At 42.3% G+C, this 21286-nt stretch overlaps 1 protein-coding gene across 1 annotated transcript in view; it reads left to right on the top strand.

Annotated features, from left to right (window-relative positions):
* Nucleotides 1–450: 450 nt before the first annotated feature.
* Nucleotides 451–21286, top strand: part of LOC120033255 (DNA-binding protein SATB2-like) — a 57725-nt gene continuing 36889 nt past the window's right edge. The window contains exons 1-4 of the mRNA XM_038979529.1: nucleotides 451–622; nucleotides 3098–3295; nucleotides 8744–8870; nucleotides 18798–18921. Of these exons, the coding sequence (XP_038835457.1) occupies nucleotides 451–622; nucleotides 3098–3295; nucleotides 8744–8870; nucleotides 18798–18921 (621 nt within the window). The remainder of the gene's footprint in view (nucleotides 623–3097; nucleotides 3296–8743; nucleotides 8871–18797; nucleotides 18922–21286) is intronic.

Here is a 21286-nt window from a genome sequence, read left to right as displayed (position 1 = left end):
ATGGAATCATCCCAAAAGTGCAAATCAATTGACCCAATGCCTCTGTCTCTTTTCAAACGCTCAACATATCTCAAAGAAAACAGATACTATTTAAACCCTGATCTGATAGAGTCTCCACAATGTCAACACCAGTAAGATATAGATAGCTGCCTGTAGACTCCTACTAGATCAACTAAGTTTAGTGGAGGGTACACTGATCCTAGTTCAGTGCCTATGTTCAAGGGTAACTTCGTCCTAAAGAACAAATGCCTCCTCTATTTTCTCTTCTCTCTCTCTCTCTCTCTCTCTCTCTCTCTCTCTCTCTCTCTCTCTCTCTCTCTCTCTCTCTCTCTCCCTCTCTCCCTCTCTCTCTCCCTATCCCTCTCCCTCTCTCTCTCTTCTCTCTCTCTCTCTTCCCTGTCTGCAGGTCCATACGCTCTGTTGGGAGTCCCTCCTGGAGGTTGGAGGGGGATGGAGCGTGGTGGTACTGAGAGCCCCTGTCTGCGGGACAGTCCCGAGCAGAGAGGGGACAGCCCGGACACCTGCGCCCCCCCGCCGGGCAAGATGAGCCGTCTGGAGGTCAACGGGAGCCCCACGGGTCCACGCACGCGCCTCAACGGCACCCCGTTACGGCCCCTCGGAGGTAGGGGAACACACAGAGGAACACATACACAAGCAGACACACACACGGTCTTGCGCAGCTAACTTTGTGGGGACATACAATTCAGTACCATTCAAAGTCCTATTTTCCCTAACCCTTAACCCTAGCCATAAACCTAATTCTAACCCTAATTCACCACAAAAAAACAATAAACAGCAAACGAGACGTAACGACTGGAGTGCTCACAGGCACTACAAAAAAACAAGATCCCACAATCTAAGGTGGGGAAAAGGGCTACCTAAGTATGATCCCCAATCAGAGACAACGATAAACATGTGGAACTCTATGCACGCTGCGCCTTGGTCCGCTCATTTCAACGAACGTGACAGAGACACATATTTCCCTCAGATTACACAGATCCACAAAGAATTCCAAAACAAACCCGATTTTGATAAACTCCCATATCTACTGGGTGAAATACCACAGTGTGCCATCACAGCAGCAAGATGTGTGACCTGTTGCCACAAGAAAAGGTCAACCAGTGAAGAACAAACACCATTGTAAATACAACCCATATTTATGTTTATTTATTTTCCCTTGTGTACTTTAACCATTTGTACATTGTTACAACACTGGATATAGACATAATATGACATTTGTAATGTCTTTATTCTTTTGAAACTTCTGTGAGTGTGTAATGTTTACTGTTAATTTTTATTGTTTATTTCACTTTTGTATATTATCTACCTCACTTGCTTTGGCAATGTTAACATATGTTTCCCATGCCAATAAAGCCCCTTGAATTGAATTGAGTTGAGAGAGACTGAGAGAGAGAGAGAGACAGAGAGAGAGACAGAGAGAGACCGAGATAAGAGTGAGACAGACAGACAGACAGACAGACACACAGAGAGAGAGCGAGAGAGAGAGAGCGACAGAGAGAGAGCGACAGACAGACAGACAGACAGACAGACAGACAGACAGACAGACAGACAGACACACAGAGAGAGAGCGAGAGAGAGAGAGCGACAGAGAGAGAGCGACAGACAGACAGACAGACAGACAGACAGACAGACAGACAGACAGACAGACAGACAGACAGACAGACAGACAGACAGACAGAGACAGACAGACAGACAGACAGACAGACAGACAGACAGAAGAGAAGAGAGAAGGATTCCTCCTCATAGCCATGGCTTTCTGCTAGTGTTAATGAGGGAGCTGTCTTTGAACTGGGGGATATCAGCCTCTCTGTTTAAAACCACAGCATGGCGGTGTGGAATGGGCCACACACATGCTATCCTAACACTATAGTCCAGAGAGCAGTTTATGTATAGTGTATGTTCACTTGTAGGGACATATACACACACACTTCCACAAATGCGTGCGCAAACACACACACACACACACACACACACACACACACACACACACACACACACACACACACACACACACACACACACACACACACACACACACACACACACACACACACACACACACACACACACACACACACACACACACACACACACACTCCCTAGCTGAGTTATTGGGATATAGCGTGCCTGATGAGACTTGGTTTCCTGGAGTTGATTTGTCGTTGTGCTGTCAGTAGCTTGATTGATTCCTCCAAGTGACTAGTCCTTGAGGATTAGCTGAGTATGATGGAGGGTTTCAGGCTTGGAAAAGGCACAGTTTCATGACTAATGCAAATTATACAATTATTCACTGGTCTCTTTTTTTTTATCTGTGAAAGACATCATTCTGATGTCCTTAATTTGTTATGAGTGGTTCAGAAAATGACTTTATGCAAGACATTGATATGTGCTGTGTGTCAGTGCTTAGTAGTTAAGAGCGTTGGGACAATAACCGAAAGGTCACTGGTTCAAATCCCAGAGTAGACTAAGTGATGAATGTGTCGATGTGCCCTTCAGCAAGGCACTTAGCCTTAATTGCTCTGGATAAGTGTCTGCTAAATGATGATAAGTTATTGAGTAATAACTGAGCTAATCTTCTAGCCCTCCCTCTGTGTTCATATCAAGCCCAGGTTGTATTGGATTCATAATTTCTTTCTTACTGGAATGGAGAAGGTTGTTTATTGTCACTCAGTCCTCTCTCTTTCTTTCTCTCCCCTCCTCTCTCTCTCTCCCTCCCCTCCTGTCTCCCTGTCTCTATCTCGCTCTCTCTCGCTCTCCCCACTTCTCCCCTCTCTCTCCCCCTCCTCCTGTCTCCCTGTCTCTATCTCGCTCTCTCTCGCTCTCCCCACTTCTCCCCTCTCTCTCCCCCTCCTCCTGTCTCCTGTCTCTCTCTCGCTCTCCCCACTTCTCCCCTCTCTCTCCCCCTCCTCCTGTCTCCCTGTCTCTATCTCGCTCTCTCTCGCTCTCCCCACTTCTCCCCTCTCTCTCTCCCCCTCCTCCTGTCTCCTGTCTCTCTCTATCTCTCTCTCCATCCTCCACTTCTCTCTCTCTCTCTCTCTCTGTCTCTCTCTCTCTCTCTCTCTCTCTCTCTCTCTAGGTCTGATGATCCCTGTGTACTGTGTAGTGGAGCAGGTAGATGGGGTCGTGTCTGGGGGTGTGGTCTCTGACGGGGATGGGCGTGGTGACAGACATGCTGAGTTTGTATTGGTTCGTAAGGACATCCTCTTCACCCAGCTGGTGGAGACAGCCCTCGTGGCCCTGGGCTACTCCCACAACTCAGCCGTGCAGGCGAGAGGTGAGTCAGATAGGACAGGAGTGTGTGTGCGAGGGTGTGTGTGTGTGTGGGGGGGGGGGGGGCCTGTGAGAGGGTCAGAGAATTATCCTTTCTGAAAGAGCTGATCACAAACCACCTTTTAAATGTTTGCCGTCATGTGTTTGTCACTTAATCTGCTACTGGCAATATTACAAAACACACTTCATTTTGTGATTCAGTGATGAGAAACACACTATTATTCTTGCTCGTGTAAAGCTGGTACAAGTTACAAAAGGAACGCAATTTACGTGCGACCTAAAGCAAGAACAGTCACACCAAGGCTGCTTCCAACCCTCCACAACAGTAAAACAGTCACACCAAGGCTGCTTCCAACCCTCCACAACAGTAAAACAGTCACACCCAGGCTGCTTCCAACAGTAAAACAGTCACACCAAGGCTGCTTCCAACCCTCCACAACAGTAAAACAGTCACACAAAGGCTGCTTCCAACCCTCCACAACAGTAAAACAGTCACACCAAGGCTGCTTCCAACAGTAAAACAGTCACACCAAGGCTGCTTCCAACCCTTCACAACAGTAAAACAGTCACACCAAGGCTGCTTCCACAGTAAAACAGTCACACCAAGGCTGCTTCCAACAGTAAAACAGTCCCACCAAGGCTGCTTCCAACAGTAAAACAGTCTCACCAAGGCTGCTTCCAACCCTCCACAACAGTAAAACAGTCACACAAAGGCTGCTTCCAACCCTCCACAACAGTAAAACAGTCACACCAAGGCTGCTTCCAACCCTTCACAACAGTAAAACAGTCACACCAAGGCTGCTTCCAACCCTCCACAACAGTAAAACAGTCACACAAAGGCTGCTTCCAACCCGCCACAACAGTAAAACAGTCACACCAAGGCTGCTTCCAACAGTAAAACAGTCACACCAAGGCTGCTTCCAACCCTCCACAACAGTAAAACAGTCACACCAAGGCTGCTTCCACAGTAAAACAGTCACACAAAGGCTGCTTCCAACCCTCCACAACAGTAAAACAGTCACACCAAGGCTGCTTCCAACCCTCCACAACAGTAAAACAGTCCCACCAAGGCTGCTTCCAACCCCCCACAACAGTAAAACAGTCACACCAAGGCTGCTTCCAACAGTAAAACAGTCACACCAAGGCTGCTTCCAACAGTAAAACAGTCCCACCAAGGCTGCTTCCAACAGTAAAACAGTCACACCAAGGCTGCTTCCAACCCTCCACAACAGTAAAACAGTCAAACCACGGCTGCTTCCAACAGTAAAACAGTCAAACCAAGGCTGCTTCCAACAGTAAAACAGTCACACCAAGGCTGCTTCCAACAGTAAAACAGTCACACCAAGGCTGCTTCCAACAGTAAAACAGTCACACCAAGGCTGCTTCCAACCCTCCACAACAGTAAAACAGTCCCACCAAGGCTGCTTCCAACCCTCCACAACAGTAAAACAGTCACACCAAGGCTGCTTCCAACCCTCCACAACAGTAAAACAGTCCCACCAAGGCTGCTTCCAACCCTCCACAACAGTAAAACAGTCCCACCAAGGCTGCTTCCAACCCTCCACAACAGTAAAACAGTCACACCAAGGCTGCTTCCAACAGTAAAACAGTCCCACCAAGGCTGCTTCCAACCCTCCACAACAGTAAAACAGTCACACCAAGGCTGCTTCCAACAGTAAAACAGTCACACCCAGGCTGCTTCCAACAGTAAAACAGTCCCACCAAGGCTGCTTCCAACCCTCCACAACAGTAAAACAGTCACACAAAGGCTGCTTCCAACCCTCCACAACAGTAAAACAGTCACACCAAGGCTGCTTCCAACAGTAAAACAGTCACACCAAGGCTGCTTCCAACCCTTCACAACAGTAAAACAGTCACACCAAGGCTGCTTCCACAGTAAAACAGTCACACCAAGGCTGCTTCCAACAGTAAAACAGTCCCACCAAGGATGCTTCCAACAGTAAAACAGTCTCACCAAGGCTGCTTCCAACCCTCCACAACAGTAAAACAGTCACACAAAGGCTGCTTCCAACCCTCCACAACAGTAAAACAGTCACACCAAGGCTGCTTCCAACCCTTCACAACAGTAAAACAGTCACACCAAGGCTGCTTCCAACCCTCCACAACAGTAAAACAGTCACACAAAGGCTGCTTCCAACCCGCCACAACAGTAAAACGGTCACACCAAGGCTGCTTCCAACAGTAAAACAGTCACACCAAGGCTGCTTCCAACCCTCCACAACAGTAAAACAGTCACACCAAGGCTGCTTCCACAGTAAAACAGTCACACAAAGGCTGCTTCCAACCCTCCACAACAGTAAAACAGTCACACCAAGGCTGCTTCCAACCCTCCACAACAGTAAAACAGTCCCACCAAGGCTGCTTCCAACCCCCCACAACAGTAAAACAGTCACACCAAGGCTGCTTCCAACAGTAAAACAGTCACACCAAGGCTGCTTCCAACAGTAAAACAGTCCCACCAAGGCTGCTTCCAACAGTAAAACAGTCACACCAAGGCTGCTTCCAACCCTCCACAACAGTAAAACAGTCAAACCACGGCTGCTTCCAACAGTAAAACAGTCAAACCAAGGCTGCTTCCAACAGTAAAACAGTCACACCAAGGCTGCTTCCAACAGTAAAACAGTCACACCAAGGCTGCTTCCAACAGTAAAACAGTCACACCAAGGCTGCTTCCAACCCTCCACAACAGTAAAACAGTCCCACCAAGGCTGCTTCCAACCCTCCACAACAGTAAAACAGTCACACCAAGGCTGCTTCCAACCCTCCACAACAGTAAAACAGTCCCACCAAGGCTGCTTCCAACCCTCCACAACAGTAAAACAGTCCCACCAAGGCTGCTTCCAACCCTCCACAACAGTAAAACAGTCACACCAAGGCTGCTTCCAACAGTAAAACAGTCCCACCAAGGCTGCTTCCAACCCTCCACAACAGTAAAACAGTCACACCAAGGCTGCTTCCAACAGTAAAACAGTCACACCAAGGCTGCTTCCAACAGTAAAACAGTCACACCAAGGCTGCTTCCAACAGTAAAACAGTCCCACCAAGGCTGCTTCCAACCCTCCACAACAGTAAAACAGTCACACCAAGGCTGCTTCCAACAGTAAAACAGTCCCACCAAGGCTGCTTCCAACCCTCCACAACAGTAAAACAGTCACACCAAGGCTGCTTCCAACAGTAAAACAGTCACACCAAGGCTGCTTCCAACCCTCCACAACAGTAAAACAGTCACACCAAGGCTGCTTCCAACAGTAAAACAGTCACACCAAGGCTGCTTCCAACCCTCCACAACAGTAAAACAGTCAAACCACGTAAAGCCAAACATTGCTACAGGACAGAATAAATAAAGACCAATGACTGAAATAAATACCTTGCCGGTCAACCCCAAAGACGACTACAGACCAAACAACAGAGACAAAACCGTTCCACATTCCAACCCCGTAAACACAGGCCCTAAATCTGGCAACGTGAAACCAGTTACTAAACCTGGCAACGCCCTGGACTCACTCCGCTCCTCCCAAATGGATACGTTTTGTTATTTGAAATAAGCTTTTATGTTAAATGATTAAATTCTGGTTGAAATCTTTCATTTTTTCCCTCTGTGTAAACAAAATGACACAGGTAATTTTTTAACATGTGACATTGAGCTGGTCGGCAGGTCATTTCAACTCGTGACATTGAGCTGGTCGGCAGGTCATTTCAACACGTGACATTGAGCTGGTCGGCAGGTCATTTCAACATGTGACATTGAGCTGGTCGGCAGGTCATTACAACACGTGACATTGAGCTGGTCGGCAGGTCATTTCAACATGTGACATTGAGCTGGTCGGCAGGTCATTACAACATGTGACATTGAGCTGGTCGGCAGGTCATTACAACATGTGACATTGAGCTGGTCGGCAGGTCATTACAACATGTGACATTGAGCTGGTCGGCAGGTCATTACAACATGTGACATTGAGCTGGTCGGCAGGTCATTACAACATGTGACATTGAGCTGGTCGGCAGGTCATTACAACATGTGACATTGAGCTGGTCGGCAGGTCATTACAACATGTGACATTGAGCTGGTCGGCAGGTCATTACAACATGTGACATTGAGCTGGTCGGCAGGTCATTACAACATGTGACATTGAGCTGGTCATAGCTCCAGAACTAACATTATGAGCAATACTACTTCTGATCCATTTTTACCAAATACCACTGTGTCCATTGTGTGTCTCTCACACACACACACACTCGCACGCACGCACGCACGCACACTCACACACACACACACACACACACACTATTGCAGATGGAGGCTGGCAGGCCGGGGCTATCTGTGTTTGATTCCCCTGATCCTAATGTGATTAGCCTTGTTTAGTTTAGCTGTTCCAGCCCTGGTCTTGAGGAAGGACAGGGGAATGTGTCTGTGTACACATCCCAGGATGCATTTCAGATGCAGAGGGAGAGAGGGGGTGGGGTCTCATTGTCAGATGCAGTGTCTATATAGGGGAAGACTTTTCTTATTTTCTTTTCTGTTGAACCAGCACTGTGTAGGCAAGCAGGCATGGGTCTTACTTAAATCACTGTCATTTCATACTTTGTAATGCCATTATTTTATCTCTGTTTGGATGTGGTTCAATTTCTATAGTTCTATGCTCAGCCACAAGACCGTTCAATGAATAATGGAAACACTCTAGATCGGGAGCGATAAGCGACCAATTCAAAATGAAAGTCTATGTCCTGATGCCCATTTCTAGTCATCCCCTATTTCCTTAATACTCACCTGTCTTTAGATCTGGAGATATCTCTCAGAGCTCTCTATATGATGTATATCTATGAACTCACCTGTCTTTAGATCTGGAGATATCTCTCAGAGCTCTCTATATGATGTATATCTATGAACTCACCTGTCTTTAGATCTGGAGATATCTCTCAGAGCTCTCTATATGATGTATATCTATGAACTCACCTGTCTTTAGATCCAGAGATATCTATTTGGGTTAATTAAACAATCATTCATTTTAATGGGGCGGTATTAATTGGCGTGTGACGCAATCTCCAGCCTTGACCTGTCCTGTCCATCAGTGATGTTGTCTCTTGCACGTATATCCCTGCTATAAAAGGCTTTGCTGGGTCTCTGTGTTTCTTCCCCAGGCTGATAAGGGTTAGGGTTGATAGATGTGGGGAATCAGGTCGGTGCCTCTTCCCCAGGCTGATAATGCATTAATAGATAACACTCTTTATCTCTTTATCTCTATCTTTATCTCTCATTGTTAAACCGTGAGTTTTACAGCCGCTGATTAAAATATAGAAACATTATATCTAGGTTTTCACATATACAGACTTTGTCGTCTTCGGCAACCTTAAGAGATTAACCCCCAGGTGAATGTGTATAAACTGAAAACGGCAGCATGTTGATGACATCATTGTTCTGTCTCCCCTCCAGGCATCATCAAAGTGGGCCACTGGAACCCCATGCCCATCCACTACCTGACTGATGCCCCCGAGGCCACCGTCGCCGACATGCTGCTGGACGTCTATCACATGGTTACCCTCCGCATCCTACTGCAGAGGTCAGTGGGGACAGAGGGGTGTGTGTGTGTGTGTGTGTGTGTGTGTGTGTGTGTGTGTGTGTGTGTGTGTGTGTGTGTGTGTGTGTGTGTGTGTGTGTGTGTGTGTGTGTGTGTGTGTGTGTGTGTGTGTGTGTGTGTGTGTGTGAGAGAGAGAGAGAGAGAGAGAGAGAGAGAGAGAGGGGCGGGGAGAGAGCAGGTTTATTGATATGAAAAGCAGGTTTATTGGGATGAGTCTTGTCCTGGAGGCAGAACTGAGCCGTTTCCGCTAGATAGGCCAGCTGCAAAGGCAAAATTGGAAATATTGTAAAAATGTATGAAAACAAAAATGCAGCTTTTTGATCTTAATTTAAGATTAAGTTCAGGCATTAGGGTTAGCAGTGTGGTTAAGATTAGGGATAAGATTAGATTCAGGCATTAGGGTTAGCAGTGTGGTTAGGGTTAAGGTTAGATTCAGGCATTAGGGTTAGCAGTGTGGTTAGGGTTAAGGTTAGGTTCAGGCATTAGGGTTAGCAGTGTGGTTAAGATTAGGTTCAGGCATTAGGGTTAGCAGTGTGGTTAAGATTAGATTCAGGCATTAGGGTTAGCAGTGTGGTTAAGATTAGGGTTAAGATTAGATTCAGGCATTAGGGTTAGCAGTGTGGTTAGGGTTAAGATTAGATTCAGGCATTAGGGTTAGCAGTGTGGTTAGGGTTAAGGTTAGGTTCAGGCGTTAGGGTTAGCAGTGTGGTTAAGATTAGATTCAGGCATTAGGGTTAGCAGTGTGGTTAGGGTTAAGGTTAGGTTCAGGCGTTAGGGTTAGCAGTGTGGTTAAGATTAGGTTCAGGCGTTAGGGTTAGCAGTGTGGTTAGGGTTAAGATTAGGTTCAGGCGTTAGGGTTAGCAGTGTGGTTAAGATTAGGTTCAGGCGTTAGGGTTAGCAGTGTGGTTAGGGTTAAGATTAGGTTCAGGCGTTAGGGTTAGCAGTGTGGTTAAGGTTAGGGTTAAGGTTAGTTTCAGGCATTAGGGTTAGCAGTGTGGTGAAGGTTAGGGTTAAGATTAGATTCAGGCATTTGGGTTAGCAGTGTAGTTAAGGTTAGGGTTAAGGTTAGATTCAGGCATTAGGGTTATCAGTGTGGTTAAGGTTAGGGTTAAGATTAGGTTCAGGCATTTGGGTTAGCAGTGTGGTTACGGTTAGGGTTAAGGTTAGTTTCAGGCATTAGGGTTAGCAGTGTGGTTAAGGTTAGAGATAAGGTTTAAATTCAGATTTTATGACTTTATGACAGCCAGCTAGTGAGCACTCTGCAGAGCTGCCTCCAGAACAACATTCATGACGAAAAACGCTAACCTGCATTTACAGTGAGTCACTTATCAACAGTGGGTAATGGTAACCGTCAATAATCTTTGTTTAATAGTGTTACCATGGTAGTACCACAGCACACTATAACAATCCACCCTGGTTATGACTTTGTTGATAGGAGTAGATAGTCTCGCTATCATTATGGCCACTGTTTGATATCAGGTTAGCTGGCACCAGGATGACAACACATACACTAAATAGGTGCAGTGAAATGTGTTGTTTTACAGGGTCAGCCATAGTAGTACGGCGCCCCTGGAGCAAATTAGGGTTAAGTTCGTTCCTCAAGGGCATATCGACAGATTTTCACCTTGTCGGCTTGGGTATTCAAACCAGAGACCTTTCGGTTAGTGGCCCAACGCTCTAACCATGAGGCTACCTGCCACCCCATTGGGTGATCCTCATGAAACCAGTTTTAAACATGTCTAAAGCAAAAATCATAAATCATTCTGAGGACTAAGCTGTCTACTTTTTGGCCAGTGACTTTAAAAAAAAATTGATTTTACATTTTCGCTGGAATTTTCTGTATTTTCAGCCCAAATTCTCATTACCGAAATGTGTCCGAAATAGATTCTCTGGTAATTTCATACAATTTTACTTCAGAAAAGCCAAACTTATTTGAATAAAAAACAAAATTAGGTTGCTGTAGTTTGTCCATAAAGCATAAAAATTGTATACTAGTTGAAGTACATTAAACTATAATATGTATTACGTGCAAACATGTGTCTCATTACCGTAACACTTTTTCAAGTTCCTGTAAAAACTCCAATCAGTTTTTAAATAAAGTTTTATTCACCCATGATGCACCTTCTAGAGGAGTAGTAGAAGTTCAATTAATGTATTTGTTTGTATGCCTTCAGAACGAGGTTCTTATTCTCAAACACCCATTTTACCCCACTTGGCCTTCTCATTACCAACATGGCTAAAAAGCTCAAATTGGGAAAAAGTCAGATTTTATTTTAGTTTCATTTGACATATTTTCAGTGTTATGTTCAACTTAGGCCTTTTCATTAGGGTAGCGATGTAAAAAAATATTAGAAATTGTTTTGTTTATTACTTTTTTGGACTGTTACGGTATTTATAATTTTGTGGAAATGATGGTAAAATGCATAGTATTTGATCCAAAAACATAATAATAATAATTACAAAATAGATAGTACAGGTTCTAATCTCAGTGATCCGAGAGGTGAAAAATGACACTTGAGAATTTTTGGGTCAAATGTCAGTTTTGTGAGAACGACCCTATTGTTGTTATGTTGTTATATGTCAAACAGGAAGTTGTGTGAGAACGACCCTATTGTTGTTATGTTGTTATATGTCAAACAGGAAGTTGTGTGAGAACGACCCTATTGTTGTTATGTTGTTATATGTCAAACAGGAAGTTGTGTGAGAACGACCCTATTGTTGTTATGTTGTTATATGTCAAACAGGAAGTTGTGTGAGAACGACCCTATTGTTGTTATGTTTTTTTTTTTTTTTTTTTTTTTTTTTTTTTTTTTTTTTTTTTTTTTTTTGGGGGTGGATCAGCTTAATATTGCGGAAAGAATGTTGCTTCCAATGTAATTGTCTGCATCATTTCCAATCCCCCATATTTTTTTTGTAAATATATATATCCATACACGCATGCATACATATATACATATATACATACACATACCTATATAGACATACATACTTTTTTAAAGAATATACCTTTATTATTATTCCCCGCAACCCTACCACCGCTCCCCCAATTGGAGTAAACTAATAAACACTTCTGCTTTTACCTTCAATTTATACATCTTATACCTATTTTACAGACACAGACTACTTTATAATAGTTCTCTCTTGTTTGTTCTTAGTCCTTCCTCTATTTCTGTTGTCCATCCAATTTTATTTCCACTTGTAACTGTGCTATTTCACAAAAGCTCCGCACCTATACACATTTCACAGATCCCGTATGCCCTACATTGTTTATCTTGTTATTAGTCCCACCCTTCAGTTCCACTCAACCCTTCCCATCTATCTTCCAACATCATCCATTTCGGATTTTTATTTGCCATATATTTTTCAACTGTGCTGTGATGCTTCACAAAAGATTTGAACCTTCCTATTCTCATAGCTTCTACAGATTGTAAATTAAAAATAAACATTTTTGCTAAAATAATTATTATATTATTGATTGATTGACTATGGCTTTTCAAATCCCCCAGTATTGCTATCTGTAGCGTTAGTTCTAGGCAAATGTTGCAATTCTTCAGCCATTCCTGGACCTGTGACCAAAAACGAGCTACATATGGACAATACCAAAATAAATGATCTAATGACTCTGCCTCCTCACAACAGAATCTGCAGAGCTGGGAAGATTGTATACCCCATATATATAACATTCTATTAGTTGCAAGAATTTTGTACAGTAATTTAAATTGAAAAATTCGAAGTTTTGAATCCGGCGTTGTTTTGCGTATCAATTCATAAACCATGTGCCATGGAATGGGTACATCGAAAATCTCTTCCCAACTATTTTGCAATTTATATGGCACAGCTGTCAGTTTTTTGGTCCTTAAATGAAATTGGTATATGTTTTTATTTATCACACTTTTCTTTAACCATTTATGTTCTTTAATACAGGGCCGACATACAAGTTCCTTACTTTTTTCCCCTTCTACTTGCCTCTTCCATTTTTGTGGTAATGCTGCAATTAATTGGTTGTAATTTTGGGTAGAGCAGACATTTCCATATGTCTGTGTTAGCTGCATGTGTGACATAACTCCACCAGTCCTATTTATGATATCATTCACAAAAATTATACCTTTTTTAAACATTTCTTCGATAAATACAGTTTTTTTATCAATTACTATATTTGAATTTAACCACAATATTTGTTGTACTATTTGTTCCGTCCTTTCAGGTGGATTAAACTGAAATTGCAACCAACTTTCTAAGGCTTGTTTAAAAAATAAGGATATTTTGGAGATTATTTCCTTTTCAAACAACCGAAAGTGAGCAGGTGTAATCTGAATAAAGGGAAAAAGGCCCTTCTTGAACATAGGATGAGACATTCGTACCAATTTACTAGAGAACCAGTTTGGATTTAAGTATAACTTTTGTATGACTGATGCCTTTAGTGAGAGGTCTAATGCTTTAATATTTAATAATTTCTGCCCTCCGAATTCATATTCGTTATATAAATAGGCCCTTTTAATTTTATCTGGCTTGCCGTTCCAAATAAAATGGAATATTTTTTGTTCATATAATTTAAAAAGCAGGTCACTAGGTGTAGGCAAAACCATAAGCAAATAGGTAAACTGTGATATGACTAAAGAGTTAATCAGGGTGATTTTTCCACAAATAGACAAGTATTTTCCTTTCCATGGTAGCAAGATCTTATCTATTTTTGCTAACTTTCTATAAAAATTTATTGGAGTGAGATCATTTCTTTCTTTTGGGATTTTTATACCGAGTATGTCCACATCTCCGTCAGACCATTTAATTGGTAAACTACATGGCAATATAAAATGTGTATTTTTTAGTGATCCAATACGTAATATGGTACATTTATCATAATTTGGTTTTAATCCAGAGAGGATAGCAAAGGTATCTAGATCCTCTATGAGGCCGTGGAGAGACTCTAGTTGTGGTTTTAAAAGAAAACATGAATCATCAGCGTACAATGACACCTTAGTTTTTAAGCCACGGATTTCTAATCCATTAATATTAATGTTTGATCTAATTTTAACAGCTAACATTTCGATGGCAATAATAAATAGATATGCCGATAGTGGACAACCTTGTTTTACTCCTCTAGATAGTTTAAAACTTTCTGAGATGTAGCCATTATTTACTATTTTACACCTAGGGTTACTATACATAATTTTAACCCATTTTATAAGAGATTCCCCAAAATTGAAATATTCTAGGCATTTATATATAAACTCCAGTCGTACTTTATCAAAAGCCTTTTCAAAATCAGCTATGAAAACCAGACCTGGTGTCCCCGATATTTCATAGTGTTCTATTGTTTCCAGTACTTGCCTTATATTATCTCCAATGTATCGTCCATGTAAAAAACCTGTCTGATTAGGATGAATAATATCTGACAAAACTTTTTTTATTCTATGCGCCAAGCATTTTGCTAGGATTTTTGCATCACAACACTGAAGTGTAAGAGGTCTCCAATTTTTTAATTGGACTGGATCTTTATATATACCACTTGGGTCCTGTTTCAGTAATAACGATATCAGACCTTCTTGTTGCGTGTCTGATAATCTACCATTTATATAGGAGTGGTTAAAACAAGCTAATAATGGTCCTTTGAGTATATCAAAAAAAGTTTTGTATACTTCCACTGGTATGCCATCCAGCCCTGGAGTTTTCCCATCCTTAAAGGCCCCAATTGCATCAAGCAGTTCCTCCTCTGTAATTTGGCCTTCACATGAGTCTTTCTGTACAGATGTTAATTTTACATTATTAATAGGAAAAAAATCCATACAATTAGTTTCAGTTAGTGGAGATGGAGGAGCCTGAAACGAAAACATATTCTTAAAGTACTTTACTTCCTCTTTCAAAATATCATTTGGTGAATCATGCGTGACTCCATCATTTGTAACAAGTTTTAATACATTTTTTTTGGTAGCATTTCTATATTGAAGATTGAAAAAGAATTTGGTGCATTTTTCCCCATATTCCATCCAGTTCGCTTTATTTTTATAATATATTACACTGGATCTTTCTTGAATAAGTTCCTCCATTTCTTTTTGTTTTTCCTCTAACTTATTCTGTGCCTCTATGGTACTGTTTTTATTGCTATCTAACTGTACTGTTAGTCCTTCAATTTCCTTTGTTAATATGGACTCTTTTGATCTAAATTCCCTTTGTTTTATAGATGAGTACTGAATTGCATGGCCTCTAAAGGCACACTTAAAAGTGTCCCATACAATAAGGGGATCTGCTGTACCTATGTTATGTCTGAAAAAGTCAGTTATAAAATCTTCTGTCCTAGTTCTAAACAATTTATCATCTAGTAGACTTTGATTAAATTTCCAATATCCTCGCCCACGTGGAAATTCTGTAAGAGAAATATATATGCCAATTATGTGATGATCCGACCGCATTCTGTCCCCTATCAACACTTTTTTAACTTTTGGTGCCAGAGAGAATGGTATAAGAAAGTAGTCAAGACGACTAGCTTGATTCAGCCTCCGCCATGTATATCTCACTAAATCAGGGTATTTAAGTCTCCATATATCCACTAATTCCAATATATCCATGACATTCATGATTTCCTTAAGTGCCTGAGGGTGATAGTTTGTAGTGTGATTTCCTTTCCGGTCTATAGAGGTATTTAAGACCGTATTAAAATCTCCCACTATAATAATAGAGTCTAGTGTTGCTTGTAGAGTTGATAAATTCTTATATATATTTTCAAAGAAGCTTGGATCATCATTATTCGGACCGTATAGGTTAACAAGCCATATTTGTTTATTGTCCAATAACATATTTAAAATAATCCATCTACCTTGAGGATCTGTTTGGACAATTTGCACATTTGGATCAAAATTATTGTTAATTAAAACCATCACCCCTTTTGAATTTCTTTGCCCATGGGAGAAATATATTTTGCCCCCCCAGTTCTTTTTCCACAAAACTTCATCTAAAACTGTTGAATGGGTTTCCTGTAAACAATAGATATTATAATCCTTCTCTTTTAGCCAGGTAAATACTGATCGTCTTTTCTTATTATCTGCTAAGCCATTACAATTGTAACTGGCTATACTTATTTCACCACTTACCATAATGAGACACACCTTTCATTCTTTTAATCAGAATATATTTTTGTAAACGTACTATTAAAAAGTAACATAATGATTGAGTGTCTATATAGTTGTACCATGATATTTGCATTTCTACTAAGTAAACCTCCAATTGGTCCCTACTATTCCACCCGCTAAAAGGCCTCATCTTGAGATGGCTTGTCATCCCAATGCCCGGTAGACCACCCTCGACCCCCTGTATCCCATAGCCCTGAACCGACTGGGATCCATTCTTTGAAAAGAGCATACAGTGCCATTTACCGAATTGAAGAAGATCAATTACCATATGCATTTCCATTGCCCTCACCTCGATTTGTATTATATATATCTGTGGATCATCCTCTATTGTCCCTAACATCTTTTACTTCTTCCTTCGCAACAGTTGTGGGATACACACATACACCCACACACACTCAGCCCTTACCCCCACACAACCATAAGCTCACTTTCTCAACAATTGCACCATCCCAGAGCCCAACTCAAGATGGGTCATGATTTACAAATGCACTTGCAGTTGCAGCTGCATGAGAAGGCCTGCAAGACCGCACAAAAAATTAGCAAAAATTGAGAGATTTATTTACCATTGTCATATCCTAGATAATGGAGGTCAAATGTACACCTTATTCCTGAAACACCCACAATACGGCCACCCGTCATGACCATGTCCCCACGCATCTCCATGCAGTCCGACTTTGATTTTGTGACGCCAGGGCCACAATAATATACCCCCTCTCTGAATGTCCGAGTGTGACCCCCTCCCCATGGGTTACTGCAGCTAGTGTTGCCAGCACTGCCACTGCCTGGGTGGGGGCACCCCACCGGAATCCCCACCGGCTAGGTACAAGGTCGTCAAGGTTCTCATTAGCAGCTTTGAGAATTTCCTTGTATATTATGCTCTCCCTTTATGGGGCTTTGGCTTTGCAGGACCAACCCTGCCAAGCAGGCTCAGAATCTTGAGGGGGCAGTGCTGCTCTTGGTCTCTGACCTCATTTTAGCTGCATACAGACCGCTTACAGCGGGCACATAAAACAGTTAGGGACTTCTCCTTAGTATCTGGGTCATTCAGGTGGGTGTCTAGGGTATAGTGCCATGGACCGTACCATTAAAATAGGATAATAAATAATTAGATATAATTTATAAAAAAATAAATAAAAAATGTAGTTCTCCATGATAGGACAATAAATAAATAAGACGTATAATTCATTATAAAAGTATATCCATCATCTGAACAACATTGAAAGCCCTCTCATACCCGGCTCACAGCAATACATTGGCTCTGGGATATGCAACCATTTCATTACTCACTCACTCAACTTTCCAAACATAACAAATAAAATAAAAAATAAACACAAACCATACCATCCACACATACTGTGCCTTCTGTTTACTTAGTTTTTATCTTCACTATGTTGAATTAGTGCTTGTGTGTTCAATTAGTTATATGTGAAGATTTATAGAAAAGCTATATTTTTTATTGTATTGTTACAATCAGTAACCGGGCTTGAATTGTGTTTATTTCCCTCGTCTATGAGAACTTTGTAATTTTTAAAATAACCATGGAGTAGTCTTTGTGTCTCTGAACAACTGGTTATCAATATATAGTTTATCAACGACGAGAGCTACTCGTTTCGCTTTTAATCTATTTTCTTTGAAAATTGGATACAGAACTTTGCGCCGTTCTGCAATTTCCTTCGGAAACTGATCATTCATGCCAATTTTGGTCCCAGCAAGTCTTTTACCCAGGCTTTTAACCATTATTTTATCTTTAAATGAAGCAAATTTGGCAACGATTGGGCGTTCGTACCTCTGCCCTCTCTGTCCGAAGCGGTGAACGCGTTCAAGTTGGATTTTGTCGATAACTTCGCGTGGAATCTGAAGCGCTGTAAGGAGGAACTCTCTAACTATAGATTCAGGAACTTCTCCTTCTTTTTCTTGGATACCTGTAAGTACCAAATTCTCTCTCATGGATCTAGTTTGTATGTCCAGTAAGGTTTCTTTCAGAACGGTGTTCTCCTTTTTAATTCCATTCATTTCGGTTTCAATCTTATTGACTGTCCCTTTTAGCGCGTGTGTTTGCTTCTCCAATGTCGCAGCTTTTTCATCACTCATCTCTAGGCTTGCCTTCAACTCTTTTATATCCTTACTAACTAATTCAAGTATACCCAGTTTGTCATTTATTGATTTTAACAGATCGGTTTCGACCTTTACCATTCCCGGTGGTGAGAATATTAAATCATCAGTGTCTGTAGAAGAGTCACGTTTTCGTTTTGTAATCGGTTCCCCTGTCTTACTCTCCGTCATGTTTGGTTGTTGCCTGTTTTCGTAATATTTGTCGATAAATGTCTCTAGTTTTAGGATTTGTTTTGTGTTATTGTCCAGATTGAAGGTTATCACTCACCAGATTAAGTAGTGCTAATATTTTAGTCTAATTTAGCAGATATTTCGAATATTATGTTTTATCTTGAGGTGCTCTACATAAATCCCTTCAGTCCGCCATTACCCTTACGTTACCTTTACGTCGCTCTGTTCTCACTTTGTTCTCACTGTTTGTTTGTGGGTGATTGTCTTCCGTGTCTGTATGTATGTTAGTACCACACGGGACTGTAGCCTTGTTATGTTGTTATATGTCAAACAGGAAGTTGTGTATTACTGTCTCAGGGTTGTGTTTATTAGGCATCAAACTGACTGAAAGAGGGAGCGACTATGTGAAGTTGTCCAATAATAAATTATATATTTTTTCCATTGCACAATGTTTTCAAATGTTTTCCCTTGCATGTGGTAATGAATCCAACCCTGGTTCCAGCTTTTCCAGGCTGGAGGATCTGCCGTCAGAGCAGTGGAACCACGCTACGGTGAGGAACGCCCTCAAAGAGCTACTGAAGGAGATGAACCAGAGTTCCCTGGCCAAGGAGTGCCCTCTCTCTCAGGTAGCAGCTTATGTCATGTCATGTCATGTCATGTCATGCAACTTAGTCTCTGGCTTAGGTTGTACTGCATTGTATTAAATCAAGTTTATTTTATATAGCCCTTCGTACATCAGCTAATATCTCGAAGTGCTGTACAGAAACCCAGCCTAAAACCCCAAACAGCAAGCAATGCAGGTGTAGAAGCACGGTGGCTAGGAAAAACTCCCTAGAAAGGCCAAAACCTAGGAAGAAACCTAGAGAGGAACCAGGCTATGAGGGGTGGCCAGTCCTCTTCTGGCTGTGCCGGGTGGAGATTATAACAGAACATGGCCAAGATGTTCAAAATGTTCATAAGTGACAAGCATGGTCAAATAATAATCAGGAATAAATGTCAGTTGGCTTTTCATAGCCGATCATTAAGAGTTGAAAACAGAAGGTCTGGGACAGGTAGGGGTTCCATAACCGCAGGCAGAACAGTTGAAACTGGAATAGCAGCAAGGCCAGGTGGACTGGGGACAGCAAGGAGTCATCATGCCCGGTAGTCCTGACGTATGGTCTTAGGGCTCAGGTCCTCCGAGAGAGAGAAAGAAAGAGAGAAGGAGAGAATTAGAGAGAGCCAAGATTTTCAAAATGTTCATATTAGCCTTATAGTGGTGGGGAATCATGTGCCAAGGAGGGCCCTCTCTCTCTGGTAGCATCTTATGTCATCTTATGTTATGTCATGTCATGTTATGTTATGTATCTTAGTCTCTGGCTTAGATTGTTTTTCATTAGCTGCAGAAAGTGGTGTGCTTTTCTTACATGGTGTTCAAATGACACATGACTTCCTGTATACAGATTCCAAAACAACAACACAGATCTGTTTTCTACCGTATGTGACTGTGTTGTGGTGCTCCAGTCCATACAGTATGTGACTGTGTTGTGGTGCTCCAGTCCATACAGTATGTGACACAGTATGTGACTGTGTTGTGGTGCTCCAGTCCATACAGTATGTGACTGTGTTGTGGTGTTCCAGTCCATACAGTATGTGACTGTGTTGTGGTGCTCCAGTCCATACAGTATGTGACTGTGTTGTGGTGCTCCAGTCCATACAGTATGTGACTGTGTTGTGGTGCTCCAGTCCATACAGTATGTGACACAGTATGTGACTGTGTTGTGGTGCTCCAGTCCATACAGTATGTGACTGTGTTGTGGTGTTCCAGTCCATACAGTATGTGACTGTGTTGTGGTGTTCCAGTCCATACAGTATGTGACTGTGTTGTGGTGTTCCAGTCCATACAGTATGTGACTGTGTTGTGGTGCTCCAGTCCATACAGTATGTGACTGTGTTGTGGTGCTCCAGTCCATACAGTATGTGACTGTGTTGTGGTGTTCCAGTCCATACAGTATGTGACTGTGCTGTGGTGTTCCAGTCCATACAGTATGTGACTGTGTTGTGGTGCTCCAGTCCATACAGTATGTGACTGTGTTGTGGTGTTCCAGTCCATACAGTATGTGACTGTGTTGTGGTGCTCCAGTCCATACAGTATGTGACTGTGTTGTGGTGTTCCAGTCCAAACAGTATGTGACTGTGTTGTGGTGTTCCAGTCCAAACAGTATGTGACTGTGTTGTGGTGTTCCAGTCCACACAGTATGTGACTGTGTTGTGGTGCTCCAGTCCATACAGTATGTGACTGTGTTGTGGTGTTCCAGTCCATACAGTATGTGACTGTGTTGTGGTGCTCCAGTCCATACAGTATGTGACTGTGTTGTGGTGCTCCAGTCCATACAGTATGTGACTGTGTTGTGGTGCTCCAGTCCATACAGTATGTGACTGTGTTGTGGTGTTCCAGTCCATACAGTATGTGACTGTGTTGTGGTGCTCCAGTCCATACAGTATGTGACTGTGTTGTGGTGTTCCAGTCCATACAGTATGTGACTGTGTTGTGGTGCTCCAGTCCATACAGTATGTGACTGTGTTGTGGTGCTCCAGTCCATACAGTATGTGACTGTGTTGTGGTGCTCCAGTCTATACAGTATGTGACTGTGTTGTGGTGTTCCAGTCCATACAGTATGTGACTGTGTTGTGGTGTTCCAGTCCATACAGTATGTGACTGTGTTGTGGTGCTCCAGTCCATACAGTATGTGACTGTATTGTGGTGTTCCAGTCCATACAGTATGTGACTGTGTTGTGGTGTTCCAGTCCATACAGTATGTGACTGTGTTGTGGTGCTCCAGTCCATACAGTATGTGACTGTGTTGTGGTGCTCCAGTCCATACAGTATGTGACTGTATTGTGGTGCTCCAGTCCATACAGTATGTGACTGTGTTGTGGTGCTCCAGTCCATACAGTATGTGACTGTGTTGTGGTGCTCCAGTCCATACAGTATGTGACTGTGTTGTGGTG

Source organism: Salvelinus namaycush, chromosome 40, assembly GCF_016432855.1.
Source record: "Salvelinus namaycush isolate Seneca chromosome 40, SaNama_1.0, whole genome shotgun sequence".
NCBI classification, from domain to species: Eukaryota; Metazoa; Chordata; class Actinopteri; order Salmoniformes; family Salmonidae; genus Salvelinus; species Salvelinus namaycush.
Note: the sequence above shows the minus strand (reverse complement) of the source record. Positions and strands in the feature narration are given on the sequence as shown.